Genomic DNA, 23,648 nt, shown 5'->3' with positions numbered 1-23,648 from the left:
TACCAATATTCATGTGACACCGGCATTGCCATTGTGAGCTGGGACGAGGCGCTGGGCAGGGACAGTTTCTACGTTAAAGCTCAGTCAGGAGACCACACAGCGTCCTGCAACAGCAGCCAAGGAACTGACTGCTACCTGCTTTCCCTGCGATGCAGCCACACGTATAATGTGGAGGTCATATCTACAGCTGGGAACTGCAACAGCTACAATTCTGGAAAGACGCGCATACAGACCGGTAAGAACTGATGTTTTCATGTTACAGTTTATCTAATTGTAGCATTATGTCCATATGTGTATGTATCATAAACCGTTTTACTTTTTTGTCCCCTTTCCTGTCAGCTCCTTGTGCTCCCACAAATGTTAGTGCTTCCTTGTTGTGTGAAAACAACACAGCTGAGGTAAGCTGGCAGCCAAGCCCTGGCGCCGTGTCGTACCATGTGAAGGCAGCTGGCAGGGACGGCGATATGAAAGAGTGCACCACAAACGGCTCAAGCTGTCTGCTTCCCAACATGCACTGCGCTCAGACCTACATCATCACTGTCACTCCCTCCTCTAACCAGTGCATTGGCCTCGACAGCCAACCCTACGCCTACTTTGCAGGTGAGCAGACAAAAAAAGCATCTCAGGAAGCCTTGATGCAGTTCATTTAACTTTAAGTTTTTAAAAAGTTAGAGTTTTAACATTGCTATGTTTCCCCTCTCTTGTTTGTCTGCCATCTTTTTTACAGGGCCCTGCCCCCCCACCAACATCCAAGCATCTCTGCAGTGTAACGGTAATGTGGGTCATGTGACCTGGGATGCTGCCCTTCGGGCAGAACAGTACATAGTGAAGACTTTACCTTCCGTCATGGATCAACACGCCCACATCTGTTCCTCCAATGGAACAAGCTGCTCCCTCACTGACTTGCACTGCGGCGAGACCGTCGCCATCACCGTCGCCACCAAGGAGCGAGGCTGCTGGAGCAAACCCAGCACGCCATTGTTTTTGAAAACAGGTCAGAAGCACATAAGATCCGATATTTGCACAATTCAGCTCTTTAAATGGCACATTTTTTCTAATTAGTTGTTCTAAATAAGGAAAAAAAGCATTTCAAAATAATGGTAATGTTTTTTTTCTAAAAAAAATTGTAAAAAAAAATGTTTTCTTTTTATTTACTATTAATTCAATTAAATTACTGTATACCACATTTTTAAAGGTGATCAATCTTTCTAGTGGGGAGAGTGAAAAATAATATTTATAAAGTATAGCCTCCATAGCTACAACATACGTACAGTTTCCTTCATTTTTAGCACTATGAAGACCTGAATGATTTAGATTTAATCACAGCTATTTGATTTAAATGATCCCCATTAATTTTGGTCATGTATTGTGACATCAACAGATTTTGAAATGACCGTGCTTCCCTTTCTTACTTTCAGTCATCTGTCCACCCACTGGTGTGACCTCAGTGACAAGCTGCGGCAGCAATGACATTACAGTGAGCTGGGACTTGAGTCCGGAGAGCGGAGTGGAATACTTCATCCACTCGTGGGACGACAAAGGCACTCCTGCCAACTACACCACGTTTCAGACGTTCTACACCGTCACCGGGCTGCATTGTGGGGATCTGCACACATTTAAAGTGGCTGCTAAGAACTCTGCGTGCAGCAGCGTCTTCAGCAATGAGACAAAAAGTGTAACAGGTAGAGGAGCTTTTCACAGCGTTGCTCTGGGTCCTTGACGTCACTGAGCGAAAGTTATACTTAAAGAAAATACAGTGATAAACATAAATATATTAAAAAAAACTTGGCATTCATAAAATTACTCTTTAATAAAAGTAGGACTTTCTTAGAATGCCCAAAGCCCTGTACAGTCACAATACAGACATGATCTGTGTTTATCAATAAACCACTGACATTCTTTATTTGAATGTTATTTTCTGTATGTCATTTCTTTTATACATGTTCTTTTTCTTGATAAAAAAAAATCAAATTAATATATTTGTTACTTTTTTTCAGCTCCATGTGCTCCAACTAACCTGACAGTCAAAACTGAGTGTGGCACTAACTTGGGAATTCTAAGATGGGCTCCTAGCTTATATGCCATCTCCTATAGAGCTACGTTTACTGGAACCCACGGTCACGTTGTTTCCTGTTCCACCAATGCAACAACCTGCTCTGTAAAAATAGACTGTGGACACCAGTACTCAGCCGTTGTGGTTGCTTCCACTGCATCATGCAACAGCAGTTCTTCACCTTTAACTTTCAACTCAGGTAAGAGTTCACCTTTTGTTTTGATCAGAAAAATCACTGACCAGATCGTGGAATCACCACTTTTCTCGCCTCTCAAACAGCTCCCTGTCTGCCTGACCGCGTACAAGCCGAGCTGGACTGCACCACCAACAGCTTTGCTGTGAATTGGAGAGGGAGTGTCGGGGATGTTGGTTTGTACACTGCCATCGCCATTGGCAGTGATGACTCGCGTGTCAGCTGTAACTCCACCAGTACTGAATGCACCATTCACAATCTGAAGTGTGGCCTCCTGTACAGCCTCGTTGTCGCTATTTCATCTGTTGACTGTGCCGTCATCGAGGGCTCTGACTACAAGATCTATTCAGGTAAAAAGAGCTCAGTGTGAAGTTTCATCATGATTTGAAACAGAAAGAACATTGTTTATGGGGAAAATATTGGTAACCTTGCAAAGATAATATAAATCATCACTAAATATTGTTGATTAACCGTATTATAGAAGCTTTGTTTTTGCTCCTTTTCCAGCTCCTTGTAAACCAGACCAAGTGTCAGTGAGTTTACAGTGCAGCACTAACATGGCGTTGGTCACCTGGGAACACTCAGGCCCTGACCAGACTCAGGTGGTCACGGCGACAGACAATAGAGGACTCACAGCTACCTGCAACTCCAGCAGCTCCAACTGCACCTTCAACCAGCTGAACTGTGGAAGCACCTATGCCATCAGTGTGGTCGGCCACACCAACTCATGCAGCAGTGAACCGACTGTCGCCCAGGCGCTCCAAACAGGTATTCACGTCATGCAGGTTAAACAGGTCTTCGGATCTTTAAGTATTAAAGTTAGTGAGTTAACTGTCAAAAATGCCTTGATAATCACCGTATGTGGCAAAAGCAAATAGAATGGAGGCTACTATTAAAAACTTGTTGGAAGTAAACAGTCTCTAGAAAGGTACTTAATTATATATGTAGCAGGCAAAAACATTATTAAGTATTTCCTATTTTTGCATGTTTCTATATAATGTAAGCCATTGGTCAAACATCCCAATCCTAAAGCTACATTCACACCATATTCTGCAATGCACACTCAAATCCCAATGAGAAGTCTTTGTTAACAACATTGACTGTATAATCAGTGGACAGCACAACCCCTCCCCCTCGTGTTCCAAATAGGAAGTATGCACATATTTAACAGAGTTTTCGGGCTCTAAGAACACAACACTCCATTAAACGTGTTGAAAGTTGAACCAGGTTAAATTTTGACCAATTGGTGACTTGGATTGGCTTGGAATGAGTCCTTTTTAATTCACAGAGGTGCTAAACGTTTGAAAATTGATCATCAAGGATGAATTAATAATTGTGATTTTTGCCCTGTCTAAATCACGTGACACCATGTCTATCATAATTCAAAACAGAGCAGTCAAAGAAAAAGCTTGGAGCAAGATTTGTGAGATTAGAACCACTAAGACATGTTGTACAAAACTTATTTTAGGTGGTGGACATGTCCTAAAAAGTAGAAAAAGAAGCACCTTCTTGCTTGTCCAATGTAAACCCACATTTTACACATTCTGGAATGAACATCACATGCCCGGTGTGTACTTAGCTTAACAGTTTCAGGCCATTTGCCCAGAAAAGAAAACTGAAAAGAATCCAAAAAAGTATCCCATTTTTGCAATACATTATCTATAGTATTTTGCTGATTAATTAAAAAGCTGTGCACAAACTTTTTTTTTTAAACAAACAAATTAGTATCTAAAAGTGATTTAGTTTGCGGTTTACAGAGATTTTAGGCATTCTAGTCTTGGATGCTTACAAAACAGTTAAAAAAAACTGATATTTTTTTGCTTCTGCTGGAAAATGTTATCAACAAATGCATCACTACTCTTTTTGCTTTCTGCTCTTACAGAATATCTTTTGACTAAAATCCAAAACTCAAACTATTCTGGAGTACTAGAGAAAACTATATAACTAAACTAAAGTAGAAAAGCAAATCCAGTTTCTTACAATTGTACTAGAAACAACTTCAATTGGAGTATTGAGACTGTCAGCTTGCAGATATTAGCTTGGCATCTGATCTTACGTATTTCTGAGAACAACGCTGCATCAGCAGCATGATGTGCAGAGTGTGTATTTGTGTATTTCCCTTTGTTGTGCAAACATGCAGCAGCGCCAGCTTGTTTCCTGTTCGCAAAAATATCTGTGAGCAGATGAAAGTAACCAAAACACAAATTATTATTCTTTCTATTTTGTTTCCCACCAGCTCCATGTGTTCCCACCCACGTCAAAGCCATCGTAAATTGTGCCGTCAATATCACCATGGTTACATGGGATTCAGCACTTGGGGCCACTTCCTACACTGTCTATGCCCGGGGTAGCCTTGGCCACTCTGCTAAATGCAACAGCACCAGCACAGAGTGCAACTTCTTTGACCTGGGATGTGGGCAGGACTACATCATGACGGTGGTGGCCTATCATGACACCTGTTCCAGTCTGGTCAGTGAGGCTATCAATGTGACAACAGGTAAAAACAGACAAAATGCACACTGCGCCAATGGCACGATCATAAATAATCAGTGTTTTTTTGTGCAAGGAGTTTAATGCTCAGAGAAACATTTTGTTGGAATTTTAATTGATGCTTTCTAACTAACATTAATTAATTTTTCTCTTAATTGTCCAGGTCCTTGTCCCTATAGCAGTTTGAAGGCTGCACTCGACTGTAACACAAACACAATTGAGGTTTCTTGGACTCCCGGTAGAGGCATCCTTTACTACGATGCTGAAGCTAGGCCATTTAACAGTGTTCCACCACGGGAGTGTTCAAGCAATGGTACTTCCTGTAACATCAGCTCTTTACAATGTGGAGAAACGTACAGCGTTAGTGTCACAGGACAAGGAGAAAATTGTCCCAGCCCTTCAAACTTTTGGCACAAAATAATAACAGGTATGCTCAGACACTTCTTTTGTCTTTATCTTCATTGGGTTTCCCTTGTTTGATGATGTTTGTCACCTTTCTCCTGATCCGCTCCAGCTCCGTGTCCTCCCACTAACATGAGGGTAGACTCTTCCTGTGCATCGAACAACATCACCGTTTCATGGGAGGCCTCACAAGGATCAGTCTCCTACATGGCAGTGGCAGAAAACGCAAAAGGGGACCAGTGGTCCTGTAACACCAGCAGTACCACCTGCCAAATCCCTGATCTGCTGTGTGGACAGGAGTACAAGGTCTTTGTTGCTGGTGTTGATCAGAACTGCTTTGGAGCAAGGAGTAACATGAAAACTATTCACACAGGTAAATGTGTAGTAGGATCTTATACTCTGATTGCTTTCAGCAATCAGACAATGACCAGAAAACAATCAGGTCTAAAATTGTATCTATTAGAACACATTTTGACCTCAATGGCAATAACATAATGCATAACTAGGACTCAAAGCTTTAATGGTTTGCTGTTATGCTCACACACCGATTTATAAAAGCTGCTGTTTACCTGTGTACATTCAATTTGAAGTATAATGCAATTTAAAGTGCAATCCATTTTTTTTCCTTCTGTACATTGAAAACAATTAAACCTAGTTAAATTATTGAAATATTTTATTCCCACAGTACAGATTTTAAACCGCTTTTAATTTAATCAATTTGAACAAGTAAAATGTACAACAATTTACTATATGTTGATATTTTTTGTAACATGCTACTAGTAATTTCTTCCTTTTCTACAATTTAATGTTTGACTAGAAAAACACTGAAGTTGAGCTAGCAATTATCCATTTAGCATTTGACTGTTTTTTTCTAACTACTTTCTTTGTTCTCCAGCACCATGCGTGCCAGAGAACATCCAGGACCACCTTGATTGTCCGTCTGGTGTTCTCAACATCACCTGGGAGTCAACGGGTCACTTTGTGCAGTTCCATGCCTCTTTAAGGAGCCAGAGTGGTCATGTTACTGGCTGCACAACAGATGAACCGTACTGTGTAGTGCACGACATGCATTGTGACATGACCTATGAGGTGACAGTACAAGCCCAAGATGAGAACTGCTACAGCTCCCTTAGCTCAGTGAAGTCTGTTATTGCAGGTGAATGATTTTTATTTTACAAGAAAATGAATAGATTTATATATTTTTACCTAAAACTTCAGTGTTTCATTTTTAACTTTTATTCTCTTTTTGTCTTAGCTCCCTGCCCTCTCTCCTCCTTCCTTCCCGTCATCGATTGTGCCACGGGAGTTGCATCTATCACCTGGAGCACCAACGTCACAGGATTGGTGCACTCAGTGACTGCAGTCAATGCTGCGGGTGAAATGCATAACTGCAGTGGCACAAACATAGGATGTGATCTGAGCTCACTGAAGTGTGGAACAGAGTACAACGTCACCATAACACCATCCAGGAACAAATGTGTGGGCAAAGCCAGTTCTACAGAAAGGATTCAAACCGGTAAAGACATTATATTTATGTTTTTTGAAGGGTAAATTTATTTTTTAATGTCTGAATTTTATATTCAAGACCCTTTTTTCGTATTACATTACAATTCATGTTATTAAAGATTTATTTTTAAACTAACCTTGCTCATTTATAGTATAATATTCATTGGACAATTAATATACCTTCAATCTAATTTAAATCATTTTTTTTATCATATCTTTTTTTTAATTATTTGATGTTGTTTATTTGGGGTTTATAATTTACTTTTAACAAATTTTACTATGAAAAAAAACAGTTTTTCTTTACTTCTCTTCTAGTTTTTCTTTTACATTTTTATTTTTTGTATTAGCAATACATGTTATATTTGATGTATGCACTAGATAAGGTAAGATTACAGACTGATTCAATTCTTCAAAAATGGCTTTTAGGCATATAAAAAACAATTAAATGAGTATTTGACGTAAATCTGATACAATAGTTAATGATTTCTTTTCCTGATTTTTGCCTATAGTTCCTTGTGTCCCTTATCTTTCGGATGTTGAGATGGACTGCCTTGCAAACTCAGCCTGGGTGACGTTTAACACCTCTGCTGGAGCTGAAGACTATATCATCATGGCCTCAAACAGTTTTGGCGCCGTCCAGACATTTGAGTGTAACTCCACGTCAGACGGAACATGTGCTCTCCCACCTCTGCCATGCAGCCAAAATCTGACTTTTACCTTGATGGCACAGGACCAACAGTGCATAAGTTCCCCCAGTAACGCTATAACTGTAGAGACTGGTAAATGAAACTTAACAGCAAAAATGTCAATTCAAGATTAAAATGTAAAATTGAATGCCACTCTTTGTTTCTCATGACTCAGCTCCCTGTCCTCCTGATAATATAAATGAGTGGGTAAACTGCGAGAATGGAACCATGACAATCACATGGTCAGCCGTTCCTGGTGCAGTTACGTACACGGCCATGCTAGAAGAGATAAATGGAGGAAAACCCAGTTGCTGCACCACAACCGAAAGTGGCTGTGAAATTCCCGGCCTGCCTTGCGGAGAAATGTACATCCTGCATGTCACAGCTGAGGGCAGAACCTGCAACAGCTCAGAAAGTCAAGGACTCATCACCAGAACAGGTAAACACGCCTGTTTATCCATATTTTTTTCAGTATCCAAAGAGAAACATGCTACTTTAAGTTGAAGAAGAAAGGCAGAGTCAGCATGTTCCCTTCTTTTAGTGGCATGTGTTCCTGAAAACCTGGACGCCACTCTGAGGTGCAGCAACAATGTGGCCTCCATGTCTTGGGGCTTCAGCAATGGGGGGCAGCTTTACACCGTGACTGCAGTGGGCACAGATGGCCACGTTGACCAATGCAGGTCTCTTGACAACAAGTGTGATCTGATAAATCTCCACTGTGGAGAGCATTACACAGCCACCGTGACTGCAGAGGACATGGAGTGCAAGAGCAAACCAAGTGAGAGTGTCACCATCAAGACAGGTAAGGTTTTGAATTTGAAAAACCAAAAGCTGCATTATTAAAACGTTTGTGAAATGTTGACCTCAAAGTTTTAATTTTATTTTATAAAAGGCAAATGATTGATTTAATAATCATGCTAACTCACCATCTCTTTGGTGAGTGTAAACACATAGGCACTACTTTAACCCTTCTCTCTGTCTCTTATTCATAGTGCCGTGTACTCCTGCAAACGTCTCCTCTGTAATGGACTGTGAGGCCAACGCTTTGATTGTTTCCTGGTCTGAGAGCTCTGGAGCTGATTCCTACATTGCCTCATTGCGGGACAGCAACGATCAGACCACAACCTGTCTGGGCACAACAACAGGCTCTTGTAATGTCACAGGACTCGGCTGTAGTCAAATTTATCAAGCCTCTGTCGTCTCCTCTGATGGATACTGCAGCAGTCCCCCCTCTGTTGTGGTTGAAACGCCCTCAGGTAGGGTTTGCCACAAAGACATATTAACCGAAATGCATTTAAAGTTTATTTTCGAACGTCTTTTTATGTACTTTGAAACCAAATATACTCTTAATTTGAATCACATAAAGATTTATACTATACAGTGCCTGCTATGCAATATTTTCAAATTACTTGTCTCTTAGCACCCTGCAAACCAAGATACATCAAAGCAATGATGGACTGCTACACAAGGACGGCTGAGGTGTCTTGGTACCCGAGTATTGGAGCTTTATCGTATGAGGTCTTGGCCACGTCTGTGTCTGGCAGCAACGCTACCTGTGACACCAACATGACCACCTGCACGCTAGAAGAGCTGCTTTGTGGTCAGAGCTACTCTGTGTCTGTTAAAGCTATTGGAGAGTCCTGCAACAGCATTGCTGACATGACCGGACCACTGGTCACAGGTGAGGCTAGTATAGATCTGGATATCACTGCACATACGCTGAATTGAGTGAGTTCTAATGCCAAAGTTTCAATTCTAATTAATTTTATTATGGTATTAAAAAACAATATCACAAAATTGGAGACAGAAACTGATCTAAGGTAGAAGTTTTAATAATTAAAGAAAACTTTTTTTTATTTTAAAATCTTTTTTTGCCAATTTTGACAAATTTTTGCCCTTAAAGAATTACTTTTAAGGAAAATTAGTTTATGGATTTAGTGAAGAATATTGATTATTTTGAACCAATTTCAATTTGATATTGATTGATATAGCGATGTTAATGAATAACTTAAGAAATCTCTTTAAAATGAATAAAACACAAAATAATGCTACTAACCTCTAACTTTCAACATTTCTGTATATTGCTAGCACATTACACAGCCTTTAGTGGAGTCAGCAAAATAACTATCTAAAGTTTACTTTAAAACTAGAGCATTTCAATGTGTTAGTGCTACAAGATATTTTTTTTTTATTCCAACAGTTTTATGTAAAAAACATTTCCATTTTGAATTAATCCCACAGACAACAGTTACTAGTCTATGTCAGTAAAAAATCTAAAAAATGTCTATATGTTCTAAAACTTCTGCTTTTAAAAGTGTTGTTCACACTCTTGTCTGTCCTCTCCCTCAGAGCCGTGCATCCCTGAGCACATCACCGCTCAGTACAGCCTGACGATCGGTCAGGTGCAGTGGGATTTGGCCAGTGGAGCTGAAAACTACACCGTCACTGGCGAAACAGACCAAGGCCTCATAGTCTCTTGCGCTACCAGTGACACCTATTGTGCATTGTACAACATGGGGTGTGGACAGATATACAACATCACAGTTGCAGCGCACAATGCGGTGTGCAACGATGTCTCTGTCTCTGCTGTAGCAGCTACCATTATGACAGGTGGGCAAACAGCTGTGAGAAGCTGAACCCTAACATTCAAGGGGTTCACTGTTGCAAACATAAATAAATAGACATAGATGGTCAGTTTTAACTAGTCCTTGCTTTCTCCTTGATTTCATTTAATTGTATTCTGTACACAATTATACATTTTGGGCTAATTTTTGTATGTGCTACATCAGCAATTTAAGTTTCTGCTTTCAGAACCATGTCCGCCCAATGAAGTGCAGACAAGTGTGGACTGTCGGACAGACCAGGGAACTGTGTCATGGGAGACCAGCTTTGGTGCCATAGGCTACGAGGCGAAGCTCTCTGGACGTGACGGCCACTCACTGACCTGCTATACCAACGATACTTTCTGCAGTGTAGAAAGCCTCCACTGTGGAGTCATCTATTACACTACGGTCATTGCCATCGGGGAGACACTCAACAGCAGCATGTCTACCCCTGTCCTGCTGATTTCAGGTACTGTTGTGTTCACTCAACTGTGTTCATTTTTAATTAGATTTTTTTTTTTCGTTCTATCAAATACAAAAGCTTAGAACATTTTTGCAAAAATTCTAAGCCTAACATGATATTTTATATCTGGTATTTTTCTCAATGCTATTTAAACAAATCCTTTGAATTTTTTCAAGTACAAATTACAAAGTTGTGTTGGAATGGGATAAACATTTGGTGAAAGGTGATAGTAACATCTCCTTCTCTTGTAGCTCCATGCACAGCTGGAAGCGTGGCAGCTAACCTGGACTGCTACAACAGCACAGCTGAGGTCTCCTGGAGACCTGGCATCGGCGCCAGCTCTTACATTGTGACTGCAGTGGGAACAGACGGCTTTGTGGCTTCCTGTGCGACCAATGAGTTCCACTGCAACCTGACAGAGCTGCAGTGTGGCCAGGTGTACAACGTAACTCTCACAACCGTCAGCGAGCAATGTCAGATTGAGTCGTACACCAACGTTTCCTTCGGCTCTCGTGAGTGATTCAGTATTTTATTTCACCAAATTTTTTTGAGACATGAACATGACACGAATAGTGGATGAGGAAAGTTAATTTGTCGAAAGAAAAGATACCTGAGAAAAGTATTCTGATTAATACAGTTGGGTGAATGGATGAGAAAGGAGTATAGATAAGAAAAAAGGGAACAGATAAAGGTGAAATAAACAGACTAGTTTGGCGATAAGAGATTGTCCATTAGTAGATGAAGTATGGTCCTTCTCCTGGAATGTTTTTATTAACTTTAACATTAAAGTATAAGCTGCTTGGACGGTAGATCTTTGATCATTTAAAGATGGAATTGCTTAAAGTAGTAAAAGTTTTTTGGTTTTTTTACACATTATCAAGGGCCCTGTGAACCCTTGCGGGTCGAAGCAAACATGCAGTGTGGCAGAAAAACAGCCAACCTTACCTGGGAGGAAAGTGACGGAGTGGAACTCTACTTGACCACAGCCACCAGCAGAACAGGAACCACGCTGCATTGCAACTCCACCGAACCCACCTGCCACTTCTCTGGCTTGAAATGCGGAGAAATATATGAATTCTCTGTGACTGCTTACAGCAACATGTGCTACAGTGATACCAGCAGCACAGTGGAGATTCAGACAGGTAGGCACGCTGCCAAAGACTGATCTACTTAATAAATATATATCAGAGCATTTGTTTCTGAGTGTGAGCATGCACAGTTGTGCCTGGGGTGTACTGGTGAGCTGTCTAGAGCAATCCAGCTTTAGTAATAGAAGAAACATCATGCATTTCTACAACCTATTGTTAAATCTCAATTTTAGTGTTAATTTTAAGAAATAAATTTGGACTTTGTGTCTTACTTTTTCTCCAGAACCCTGCCAGCCTACTGGCCTGACTATCACTGGATCATGCAACGATGAAACAGTTATGTTGAACTGGTCTAAAGCTAAAGGGGCGATAGCCTATGTGGTGACCGCCACAGGAAACCTGGGCTACATCGAGTCTTTAAAAACCAATGATACCACCATAGACGTTGATCTACCCTGCGGACAACTGTTCACTTTCACTGTAACGGCTTTGGATAACTCGGGATGTGATGGAACTGTGAGCGCACCCGAACAGTTCAAAACGGGTATGTGATCGTTTTGTCTTGCACTTAGCAGTTTGTCGTGAGTTTAGTCTTAGCAACCCCTTTTGTCCTCAGGTCCCTGCGTTCCTGAATATGTAAATAGCTTCACACAATGTGAGGACAACTTGGGCTCAGTCGGATGGGTCATGGGTGCTAAAGCAGACTCCTACTTGGCCATAGCAATGGGGGAGGATGGCCACACTCATCAGTGCACCACAAACACCACTACGTGCACATGGACTGACCTTCACTGCGGGGAAGTGTATACAGTAAACGTCATTGCCCTTGACTACAAGTGTGCCAGTGTGCCTAGCAACAGCACCACAATTAAGATGGGTGGGTAATGTTTTTATTAAATACACATAAAGCTGACATGCTATTTTTATAACAAATAATAAATGGAAAACTGACAGACTTTTGACTTGTGTTTTTAGCACCATGCGTTCCTCAGAACTTGGAATACTCTTTTAACTGCACCACTAAGGTGACTACATTTTTTTTCCCAAGGTTTTAGAGAATATTAACTCTTTTAAGAACTCAAATGACTGATGGATGATTGTTTTCCTAAGGTGGGCTCGATGACATGGAATGAAAGCAAAGCTGCTGAGTTTTACATCGCAACAGCAGAAACCAACAGTGGGCACAAAATTCAGCTCAGCACGAATGAAACCTGGACATTCATCTCTGAGTTCCTCTGTGGTCAAGAGTACTTCCTGTCAGTGCAGGCTGCCGACTCTGTGTGTACAAGTCGTGCCAGTCCGCCATCAAAGCTCACGTCAGGTAGATGCTTATTTCACACCACAAAACATTTGACTGCAAAAATGCCTTGAGTTGAAATATGAGGGTTTTTTTTAAATAAAAATGGAAACTTGTGCAGCACAATGTAGGAATTATATTTGAACATCAGGACCCTCTCAGGATTAGACGAACAAAAAAAAAAAAAAAAAAACACAATACTTTTCTGTCATGTTTTTTTGTCAAAACAAACACATCCATGAGGATATTTAGTCCATACAATTGTTTTTTTTCTATTTTTCCCTCACTATTTTTGCTTTCTGTCCTCTCTCAGAGCCTTGTCCGCCCACCGATGTCTCCAGTCACATGAACTGCATATCGCACATTGCTATGGTGTCATGGACCGGCTCAGCTGGGGCAGAGTTCTACACCACGACTGTGAAACCAATGGACGGCGAGTCAAAGAGCTGCTGGTCTGACAGAGAGAAGTGCAGTATGCCCCATGTGCCCTGCGGGCAGAACTACACAGTGACAGTGATTGCCTCAAACAAGATGTGTGACTCTGACCCCAGTGCAGCTGATGTACTGCAGTCAGGTAATATTAAAGATTCTTTAACAATCATACAATGGCAGAGGAAAGCTTCTTGACTATCTTTACTGCATATTCCATAGCCTTTTCCTTACAGATTTTTCAAAACTAATAAACTATTTTAGTTAAAATAGAAGTTTTGGGTAACTTTAAAATGCCTGAATGAACACATGGGTATTTAACTTCAATTTTTTCCCTTTTTTGTCCAGTTCCTTGTGTTCCTGCTGATGTGGAAGTAAAGGTCAACTGCTCCAATAACCAAGCTGTTGTGTCCTGGAGCACTAGCAATGGCGCCTTGTCCTACAAAGTGGTGGCTGAAAGCACACAGAATGATAGGATCTTCTGTGAGACAACAGAGCTAACGTGTACTTTAACCAACCTTACCTGCGGACACCCGTACTCTGTCCAGGTTGTGGCAGAAGGTGAAACCTGCTCAAGTCTGCCCAGCCAAGACGTAGAGTTCAGTCCAGGTAGAGCAAATTGATTCACTTCAGTTCTCATTTTAGAAATTATTGTATAAAATATTGCTCTCAGCAGTAGTGTCACGCATGTATGTTTTTTTTTACCTCACAGTTCCTTGTACACCCAAGATGGGCTCTGTAATTCTGGACTGCTACACCAACTCTGCTCTCTTGGACTGGAAATATGCAGAGGGTGCTTTGTACTACACTGCTACGGCCCAGTCTTCAAGCGGCCATGTTTCCACCTGTAACTCTAATTTCACAAACTGTGAGCTGCAGAACCTGCAGTGCGGCCAAATATATAACATGGTCACACTGGCCTCCAACGATGAGTGCAGCAGCCCCCCCAGCACCTCTTTGGAGGTTGAATCAGGTAAACACCAACGATTATAAAACTAAAATGTCAAAGCTTTTGAATAAGGATAAACTGCACTGTAAAACAAAATTTTATCTTTAAAAATATTTAAAAGAAAACACTGGGAAAGTTTAATCTGGAGTCTTCTACAAATACATTTTCCAAGAGTAAATGCACAACCCAAATTTCTGTCATTGTTTTGTTTAACAGCAATACTTTTCATCAGATTTCCATTTTCCAAAAATAACCTCTCAAATGTTCCCTGTTATTTCTCTATTTACCAAAATTGCATATCTTCAAAACTCGTCTTCATCTCTACCAGATCCATGAGGATATGAATGAACTCTGAATTAATTTTAAGTAAATTTCGTTACATCTACCTATTTCATCTAGTTTGAGTAAGAAATGGACAAATGCTCTACAATCTACCACCTCTTCTGGTGGTCAGAAGGAAAATGAAGACATTCCAGTTCAGTGTGTAGTGGTGAATATTCACCCTGAGACTGGAAAGTTGTGAGTTCAAACCCATGGCAGAGTCATACCCAAGACTCTAAAAATGGGACGATTACCTCCCAACTTGACATTTAGCTTTAATGGGTTGGATTGGTTAGTTAAATCACCAAATGGTTCCAGAGCACGGCTGTGACTCATCGCTCCCCCAGGGGATGGGTCAAATGTAGAGAACAAATTTAATTTACATAGGTGCATGACTAAAAATGATACATTAACTTTTCTTTTCTTTCTTTCTTTAGTCCCATGTCCTCCTGAGGATGTCGTTCCGGTGCTGGACTGCTCCAGCAACACGGCACATGTGGAATGGCGGGCCAGCACTGGCGCTGAGTCTTACATTGTTCAAGCCTTCGGCGTGGAAGAACATGAAACTGGCTGTGTGACTGACTCGGAGTTCTGCGTGCTCACAGATCTCATGTGTGGGTTCACCTACAACATCAGTGTAATTGCCATCAACAGTGTGTGCAATGTGTCGCAGAGTGACGTGGAACAGCTGCAGGCAGGTAAGAATCAGGGAAATTTTATATCAGTCACTAACTGTGATGAAAAGCCCTGTGAAGTTTGGTTTCTTTGTATGCATGGTTACTTGATATGAAACTTCAAGCGGTTGTGTGTGTTCCTGTGTTTTCTTGCAGCACCGTGCATGCCAGAGCAGGTGGAGGCCCGGGTGGATTGCGAGTCTGGTGGAGTGATGGTTTCTTGGGAGCCGAGTAAAGGGGCTTTGTCATACACAACCGTCGCCCAAGGCAGTGCTGGATACAATTCCACATGTAGCAACACTGAGACAACTTGTCTGCTGGATGATTTGCTGCGTGGCCTGAACTACACAATAACCGTCATTGCTTCCGATGATGTGTGTAACAGCACTGAAAGCTCTGTGGTGGAGATCGGCACGGGTACATTTAAGTCTCATCTATTCAAGACCTTTAATAACGATTGGCAAAAACATACATCTCTTAAGAACTCAACTAATAAAATTTCTTGTTCAAATATTTCCATTTGCAGTACCATGTGTCCCACAGCATGTAACAGCAGAGATGGTGTGCAGCAATGACACAGGTGTAGTGTCGTGGGAAGAAGGGGAAGGGGTCACATCCTACCAGGTGCTGGCTTATGGACCCGATGGGCATAAAACTGAGTGTCACAGCAGGGAAAGCAGCTGTGAGCTGCTGAACATGCACTGTGGTCAGCTCTACAACGTGACAATCACAGCTCAGGATGGACGCTGTGATAACAGCAATGCTTTCCTGAACCTCATGTCAGGTAAATATCAGCAGTCCAGTGTGTAATATGATTGAGTATATTGTATGTCAGAACTTATGGTCAGTTCAAAGATTATTATTACTCTTATTATTATTTTTTATAAGATTTTTAAATAATTTAAATACAGAAGCTTTTAAATGAAGAAAGTTTTAAGTAGCATATGATTTGTCAACCCATTTTCATTCTCCCAACTCATTATAAATGGATGTATAGTTCAGGCACCCTCTGTGTCCCATTCTGACACTTTGGGTGTCCCCAACTTGTCGTTTTTTTTTTCACGTGCTGGCTGTTCCCATTAAATCAGGGGTCCGCAACCTCTGGGGCGTGCACCGGTACCAGTTTGAGGGCCGCTCGGTTCGGGGGCCATAGAGGCTAATCAGGGTCCCTCACTCCTCGGAACGTGGAGCGGAACCATATCCCTGACCCCATACTAGTTCCTCGTCTGTTACCACTTCTGGTACCGCATTCCTAGGGTTGAGGACCCGTGATTTAATGGGAACACCCAGCACACCAAAAAACGATGAGTTGGGGACACCTAAAAAGTCAAAAGTCAATAAGTGACACCAAGGGGGCCCGAACCAAATGTCCATTTAGGGCGAGTTGGGAGGGAGAATCTGTATATCACTGTATTAGTGAATCACTGAATTCAAGGTACTTTTATTAATCCCACGGGGTGGGGAAATTTATTGTTTTTCAGTCCAACCTAGAACAGCACAAACAATGCAAGTGATACTCTTAACTGCTTTTATTTTAAAAAGATTTGTTTCATTTCCTGTAATTTTTATCTTGAAATAACAAGACTGGGCAAGTGTATACCATAATAAGTCCCCATACACATGCGTAAAGGCTAAATAAACTGCACAAAAAGACCATAACCCGAACATTGTCATATTTTTATGTATCAAGCACGGTTTAATTAAATTTTGCAACAATTTATTAACAACATTCTTTCTCACAGTGCCTTGTAGGCCAACCAACATCAAAGCTATGCTACATTGCCTCTCAAACTCAGCTGCAGTAACATGGGAGAAAGCCAGCGGAGCGCTCACCTATGTAGCTGTAGGTGTGACAAAAGATGGAAGTCACTGGACTGAGTGCAACAACACTGAGACTCACTGTGATCTGAGAGACTTGCAATGTGGACAAATCTACAATGTGAGCGTGTTCGGGCAGGATGAGTCCTGCTCCAGCGTGGTCAGCGACAGGGCTTATGTGCGAACAGGTACTGTAAACATAACCAAACAAAACCAAATTCTCCTTAAATTTTGTATGTTTTCAATTCCTAAGAGTGGACTCACTGAACAGCTTCATTTCTGATTTCCCTTTCAGCTCCCTGCCCACCCCAGAATGTAGTAGTTGATGCACAATGTGCCAAAGGAGAAATGGTTGTTTCTTGGTCCCCCAATACAGATGCTCAATACTTCCATGTAGCTGCTGTGAGCAACACAGGGGCAAGACTTTACTGTAACTCCACTGGAACCACCTGTACTATTAGTAATCTGCCTTGTGGACAGCACTACAACGTCACAGTGCTGTCAGTCCGAGATACTTGTGAGAGTAAAACAAGTCCTGTGGTGCATACTTGTTCAGGTAAACAATGGAAAAAACTGATGAGTTCAAAAAGAAAAATTAAAAAGTTTATTCATGGTTGATTGATCTTGTTTTTGTAAATTTGAAGTAGGATGGTGAGGATTGTTTAGTTATCGCCCATCTATGCACTTTTTACCCCCGCTTCCTTTATATTTAAAAGACTAAAATGACTTTAAAGTCCCACCTCATTCTTTTGTCTTTCTCCCTCAAAAGCTCCATGTGTGCCCATGAAACCTGAAGGGCGGCTGGACTGTGTTTCAAACTCTGTCTGGGTGAGCTGGAATCCTTCTCAAGGTGCAGCCAGCTACTTTGTGCATGCAGAAGCAGCGGACGGGCACAACTCCAACTGTACGACTTCCTCTTCAACCTGCAGTGTCCCAGATCTTAAGTGTGGGACCCAGTACACCTTTAATGTTATCGGTGTAAACCAGCACTGCAGCAGTAATCACAGTACCACCTTCCAGATTGAGACAGGTATTCAGTTCTACTTTGAAGCAACTAAAATGGAGAAATAAAATTAAGAGGATTTCAAGAAATTTCATTGCCTTTTTCTCAGGACCTTGTGCTCTGGAGTCAGTCAAAGCAACAACAGGATGCAACAATAACACCATATTGGTTGAATGGGAGCGAACACAAGGCACTCCTGTCTATGTAGTTACAGCAGAGGCTGACGATAAAACCTTCCTTTCCTGTAATACCTCATCAGTGTCATGCGTCCTTCAAGATGTGCAGTGTGGCACTAACTACAGAATTATTGTATCAACCTCCTCTGATAAGTGCAGCAGCCTCAGGAGTCCTCCAAAGAAGATTGAAACAGGTATTTGAACTATGAAAATATCTTTGTTTCTCTTTGTTTGTTCTTAACCATACTTTGTCATCTTTTTTGGTATAAATCTAAAAGGAGAAACCCTTCGAAAATGAGATGTTGCATCTCAATGGCCAAATCCTCCTATTGCTTTATTGAATGTTTCAATAAAATAATTAAAATAACTCTCAGGTAAACAACAACAAAAGCATTGTTAAGGTTTGTGTTTCTTTTTTAGCCCCATGTGCTCCTCGCAATGTGTCTGTGGTACCACTGTGTGAAACTAATGGAGCTGCAGTGTCATGGGAAAAATCCATGGTGGCCACATCCTACCAGCTGACAGCCACAGGGCCAGATGGACATGTTGCCACGTGCAACACATCAGTGAACAATTGCTCTCTGGATGGTCTTCACTGTGGTCAAAAGTACAGCTTGAACATCACTGCCAGTGGAGCCACATGCAGAAGCCTCCCAAGCCTGTCCTCCTTCAAAACAGGTAAAGGCAACCATGATCGATTGGAGTTTAACATTGCAAAAGCTTTCCATAGATGCATTCCACCTTAAGACTGCTAGATCTTCCCGTTTTTTTTTTCACCACATCCTATTAACTCTCTGTTCTTCCAGTACCTTGTCCTCCTGTCAATCCAACCGTGGAAATTGACTGTCAGACAAACTCTGGCAAACTATCATGGAACAGCACAGAGCGAGCAGTGGAGTACATCAGCCACGCTGCATCCATGAACGGAAAAAACCTGTTCTGTAGCAGCGCTTCCTCTTCCTGCACATTTGAAAACCTGGAGTGTGGCGACATTTACAACTTCACCATTAAATCCTTTGATGGCTTCTGCAACAGCTCCTCTAGCCCAACCGTGCAGGCAGGAGCAGGTAATTAATAAAACTTCAATATAATGACACACACCTATTGACTTTAGGTAATGTAAGGTTTAAAAAGCTAAATTAGAATGAAATGAATTGTTTTCCTTTTTCAGTTCCATGTCCGCCACCTTCTTTGAAAGTCCGTATGCAGAGGATAAAGAAAATGTACTGGGCAATGATATCATGGGATAGAGTCAACTGTTCAAAAGTGGAGTACTTGACAAAAATAACTGGTAAAATTGGAAACAACCCACAAGCCCTGATGGATGTTTCCTCTTACTGGTGGGACAGGCCGTACTTTGAGCTGCCGATGCCCTGCAGCACAACTTTTAATATTACAGTACAGTCCAAAAACTCAGCTGGAGTCGGCAAGCCATCCAGTATTTATTCTGGAATCACAGGTAAAAGTTCAGGATTTTTATTTTCTCCAAGTCATGACTAGTAATTCTTGGAAAATATTATTTGCAAAACACAAATCTTAGATTTTAATATATACAGTATATATTAAAACTGATATATTGAACTTATTTATATACTCTTGATTGCACTGTTTTTTATTAATGTAACTGTGTTTGTACAGCTCCCTGCGCTCCACAGATGGTGCAGTACATTGGTAGCATGCAGTCAGTTGTGCTTTCCTGGAACGCATCAGTGTTTGCCACAAACTACATGGTCTACAACGTATCAGGCGGAAGCCGTGCGGTCCTCTGCAACACTACCGGACTCTCCTGCCAGATTACCAACTTTGACCCCAGTTTCACTGAAGTCACTGCTGTCAATAAAGTGGGGGAGAGCAACCCCAGCCAAAATATTACAGGTAAGATGGAGCAACGTCCCCCATCGTCTGGACAAAAATAAAATACAATTCTGGCTCTTTTGTGTCATTTTTCTTCTTTAATTCAATTCTAAGGATTTTGATTGCTCAGAAGAAAGTACTCCGTGAAGACATTTAGACAGATCTTGTTACAGTGATTTGATAACTAACAATAAGAAGGAATGCTGCAGACATCACCATGTATTCCCCATAACATTCTACCTGCTTAGTCTTTGTTATTAACTGAACATATACTAATGTAAATGCAAGTGTATTTAATAAATAAAAATGAAATGAGCTGTGAAGGTAAATTGCTTCAGTCAAAGCTGAATTTTAGTCACAGTTTATTATCTTTCTCAGGTTTAGTGGGAGGGCGAAAAAGAAGAGCTGTGCAGGATAATCAGGGGTCCTCAGATCTAGGGGAAGGTGAGTGTTGTAAATTGCATGCTAATATGGTGTAATCAAATCTTTTTTTAATCCATCTTTATTCACTGTTTTAGTCTTGGAGGTACCAGAAGTACTGACAGTAACAGTAAGCAAAGGTTCACTGCACGTGAAATGGAGGAAAGTGAAGGACGCAACAGAGTACACAGTCATGATTGAGGAGGAGCAGACCGAGGAGCTGCCGGGTCAACCTCCAAGAGTAGAAATGGTGGAAGGAGACTATTACGAAGAGACTGGTCTCAAGGCATCGACCACCTACTGTGTCAGGGTGGCAGCCAGAAACGCCGTCAACCAAAGCAGCTACTCCTGGCCAAAGTGCAGAAACACCGGATCCTCGTTATAAATCATTCTCACAATTGATTTAAAGCGACACAGAAACAAGCAAAACATCATTTGGATTAGTTCTGTTACATTTGACAATTGAAGGGTCTTTAAGAGGCTAAATGTAAAAAAAAAAGAAAAAAAATGTAATCAGTTGTGCAATTCTTTGGAGTGCATCTTGCAGATCCCAAAGAGAGAATAATCAAACCTGGAATTTAGATTTGAATATTAATGAATTTAAGCTTTTTATAGTGTAATTAATTATAGCAGTTCAACAAAGTCTTGCTAAAATGGTATTTATCAAGTAATTTTGTATTGAAAGAGGATTTTTAGATTATATGAATGATTGTTGAAAAATGTAGCATAAACGAATAAAGTTATAATTTATCAAGCAATGTTTTAACAACGTGCATTATATTTTCTCTACAATGATGACTTCTCTTTTTGTGAACATTCAAAGACTAAAATAAAAATGCTGTTGGCTAATGATGCTTTTTTGTGTTAAATCTGTGCTCTAATTATCATCCTTCAGTTAAAAAGTGAAATTTTTAACAAGTTTTTGTAGAAGACAAATACACAATCCCAGCATGCAGCTTTCCAAAAATGTATTTGAGAAAAATATTTAAGGTTTTTTTTAGTAAGAATGTAATTAAAAGGTTTGGATGGAGGTTTGGAGTACATTGCCACAACAATGGCTGAATAGCTGTGGTGGCCTTTTTGTTCTACAGTGGAGAAACTTAGTTCTTACCTGGTTAGCTGTCCTCATGTACTTGTTGGACTTAAATGTAAAACAAATAGTGGTCCAAGACTAGTCTTTTCCTACACTCATTGTAAACCTGGCAGATGATGGTGCTCAGTCCATTTCAGGAAAGAAGACACTGTCCCTGATACACTGGCAGCAACTTCTAAAGATAATTTCTGAGATGGTGTTACCAAAGCCAGTGCTTTAAATGTTAAAAAATGTTATTTGAAAAATACACTGCACTGTAATCTGATTCCCACTATTCCAGTCATTGTTTATTTGCTGTATTTCCCACAAGTCCATAAACAAACAGACAAAATATGTCTTTGGTAATATGGCATCATCCAGACACAAGGCTGTGACAAATTTACTAAATAACATCAAAATGGTGACTTTTTTTTTTTTTACATAATATATTTTTATTTAATATAAACAGAGCAGTTTATACGACGGAGTATTAGGGCCACTTCATAAAGAAAAAAATATTTTTAGCAGACATATCTACTTTTTAATCAATATATCAACGCATTTAAAGTGGACAAAATAACACAAGCGCCCCCTGGCGGTCGGAGGTGAAACGAACAGCGCTGAAAGATGGAACCGTTGTTCAGCCCGGCGCTTCACAAGCAACGACGCCAATTTGTTGTTGATTTTGTGAGGGAAAACAAACCTAAGAAGGTACGAATCTAAAAACACATATTTTTAAATTTTATTTTTAACAATATATCTCCAAAATCAGCGTCTGCTCAATTGTCAAATGACGCAAAAGCTAATCCCTTTAGCTAACTGTACTCGAAAAAGTCTACTTGCGAACTTTACTAATTTACAAAAAAAATAATAATTACTGCTTTTTTTTCTTAACAGAAAAAGTAATCACAGTTTTAATACTTTTAGGGTAGAACAGCTATCTGGGCAATGCTCCTGTGGCTGAACTGGAATGAAAAGTGCTTTATTGCAAATAAAGTTTAATTTGATTTTATTACTTTGTTCCATTCTCACTTTTAGGTGGTAGATCTTGGCTGTGGAGAATGCAGCCTGCTGAAGAAGCTCAGGTTTCACCACGAAATCGAGCTTTTGGTTGGAGTGGACATCAACGAAGCCAAAATCAAGAGATACATGTATGTAAAGTAATAATAATTCTTTCTTTATACTGTCCACATTATTTCAAATTCATAAGAAGGAGAAGTAGAGTTGTCAACTTGTGGCTCAAAAAGGTGGGTGATCACATTAGTCGGATACATTTTTTCAAGGGTCATGTACACAGTTCAATTCTAATCCAGTCTCTGATCAGAATAAAGACATTTTTCACAAATATTGCAGCTACTGACCTGTAGATATCTGTCTCTGTTTCTTCAGGCATGGATTAGCTCCCATATCGACTGACTACCTGCAGCCCAGCTTTGATTGGCTGAGCATAGAGCTATATAAAGGTTCTGTCACTCAAAGAGACTCTCGTTTCAAAGGATTTGATCTGGCAACTGCGATAGAGGTGTAAGTGACTTTTTGACTCTGAAGCACTGATCCATATTTACATATGCATTCTATGTAATTGTGATTGCTGACTGTACGCAGCATTGAACACCTGACTCCTGCGGATGTGGAGCACTTCTCTGCAGTAGTTTTTGGTTACATGAGCCCCGGGGCAGTTGTGATCAGCACTCCAAACTCTGACTTCAACCCCCTTCTGCCTGGACTGTCGGGATTCAGGGACAGAGATCACAAGTTTGAGTGGAGCAAAGCAGAGTTTAGATCCTGGTAGAGTATCAATCATGCTTTTTTACGTCCTAAAAAGCTGGGCCTTTTAGTGATCCTGCACCCTTTTTCAGGGCATTGAGGGTGTGTTCAGAATATGGATATGAAGTGGAGTTCACCGGTGTTGGAAAAGCTCTGCACAGCCAGCATGACAGTGTCGGCTTCTGCTCCCAGATCGGCGTGTTTCACCGGCTCAGGGTTAGAGATCACCACAACACATTTAGTGATGACGAGGAGGTTTTCTCATACACACTGGTGAGTGTACGGACAGATATTGGGAAAGTGACCTCAACTCTTTAATGCAACAATTTCTTTCTACTCTGTTATTTAACAGAATAGTATTTTATATAGTAGTAGCATATATCA

At 40.8% G+C, this 23,648-nt stretch overlaps 2 protein-coding genes across 2 annotated transcripts in view; both read left to right on the top strand.

Annotated features, from left to right (window-relative positions):
• LOC112150698 lies at positions 1-20,924 on the top strand. The gene is made up of 40 exons (XM_036211744.1): positions 1-600; positions 728-994; positions 1,419-1,682; positions 1,998-2,252; positions 2,333-2,596; positions 2,754-3,014; positions 4,483-4,743; positions 4,900-5,163; positions 5,251-5,511; positions 6,034-6,294; positions 6,394-6,654; positions 7,154-7,423; positions 7,506-7,769; positions 7,872-8,132; positions 8,323-8,586; positions 8,751-9,040; positions 9,682-9,940; positions 10,142-10,402; positions 10,648-10,908; positions 11,278-11,538; positions 11,768-12,028; positions 12,101-12,361; positions 12,460-12,509; positions 12,595-12,805; positions 13,095-13,355; positions 13,559-13,819; positions 13,923-14,183; positions 14,918-15,178; positions 15,311-15,571; positions 15,681-15,938; positions 16,897-17,160; positions 17,268-17,528; positions 17,742-18,002; positions 18,085-18,345; positions 18,572-18,829; positions 18,958-19,218; positions 19,323-19,610; positions 19,790-20,026; positions 20,384-20,449; positions 20,524-20,924. Exons 1-40 carry the CDS (start codon positions 246-248, stop codon positions 20,808-20,810), a joined length of 10,155 nt encoding a protein of 3,384 aa, XP_036067637.1. The 5' UTR covers positions 1-245; the 3' UTR covers positions 20,811-20,924.
• A 1,126-nt stretch (positions 20,925-22,050) lies between these two features.
• The window catches only part of henmt1 (HEN methyltransferase 1), a 3,738-nt gene continuing 2,140 nt past the window's right edge, over positions 22,051-23,648 (top strand). Inside the window, exons 1-5 of the mRNA XM_024278732.1 lie at positions 22,051-22,208; positions 22,536-22,648; positions 22,887-23,021; positions 23,103-23,285; positions 23,357-23,537. Coding sequence (XP_024134500.1) covers positions 22,125-22,208; positions 22,536-22,648; positions 22,887-23,021; positions 23,103-23,285; positions 23,357-23,537 — 696 coding nt within the window. The 5' untranslated portion in view covers positions 22,051-22,124. The remainder of the gene's footprint in view (positions 22,209-22,535; positions 22,649-22,886; positions 23,022-23,102; positions 23,286-23,356; positions 23,538-23,648) is intronic.

The sequence above is a fragment of the Oryzias melastigma genome, linkage group LG4 (assembly GCF_002922805.2).
Source record: "Oryzias melastigma strain HK-1 linkage group LG4, ASM292280v2, whole genome shotgun sequence".
Taxonomy (NCBI): domain Eukaryota; kingdom Metazoa; phylum Chordata; class Actinopteri; order Beloniformes; family Adrianichthyidae; genus Oryzias; species Oryzias melastigma.
The sequence above is the reverse complement of the archived record's forward strand: the minus strand, read 5'-3'. Positions and strand labels throughout refer to the sequence as shown.

What these genes read in the sequence shown, in the direction of transcription:
- LOC112150698 (XM_036211744.1), top strand. Translation starts at nt 246, where the DNA reads ATGTTTTCATGTTACAGTTTATCTAATTGTAGCATTATGTCCATATGT. An exon ending in TGAGACAAAAAGTGTAACAG is followed by an intron (nt 1,683 to 1,997) that starts GTAGAGGAGCTT and finishes ACTTTTTTTCAG; the next exon opens with CTCCATGTGCTCCAACTAAC. An exon ending in CTTTTAACTGCACCACTAAG is followed by an intron (nt 12,510 to 12,594) that starts GTGACTACATTT and finishes TGTTTTCCTAAG; the next exon opens with GTGGGCTCGATGACATGGAA.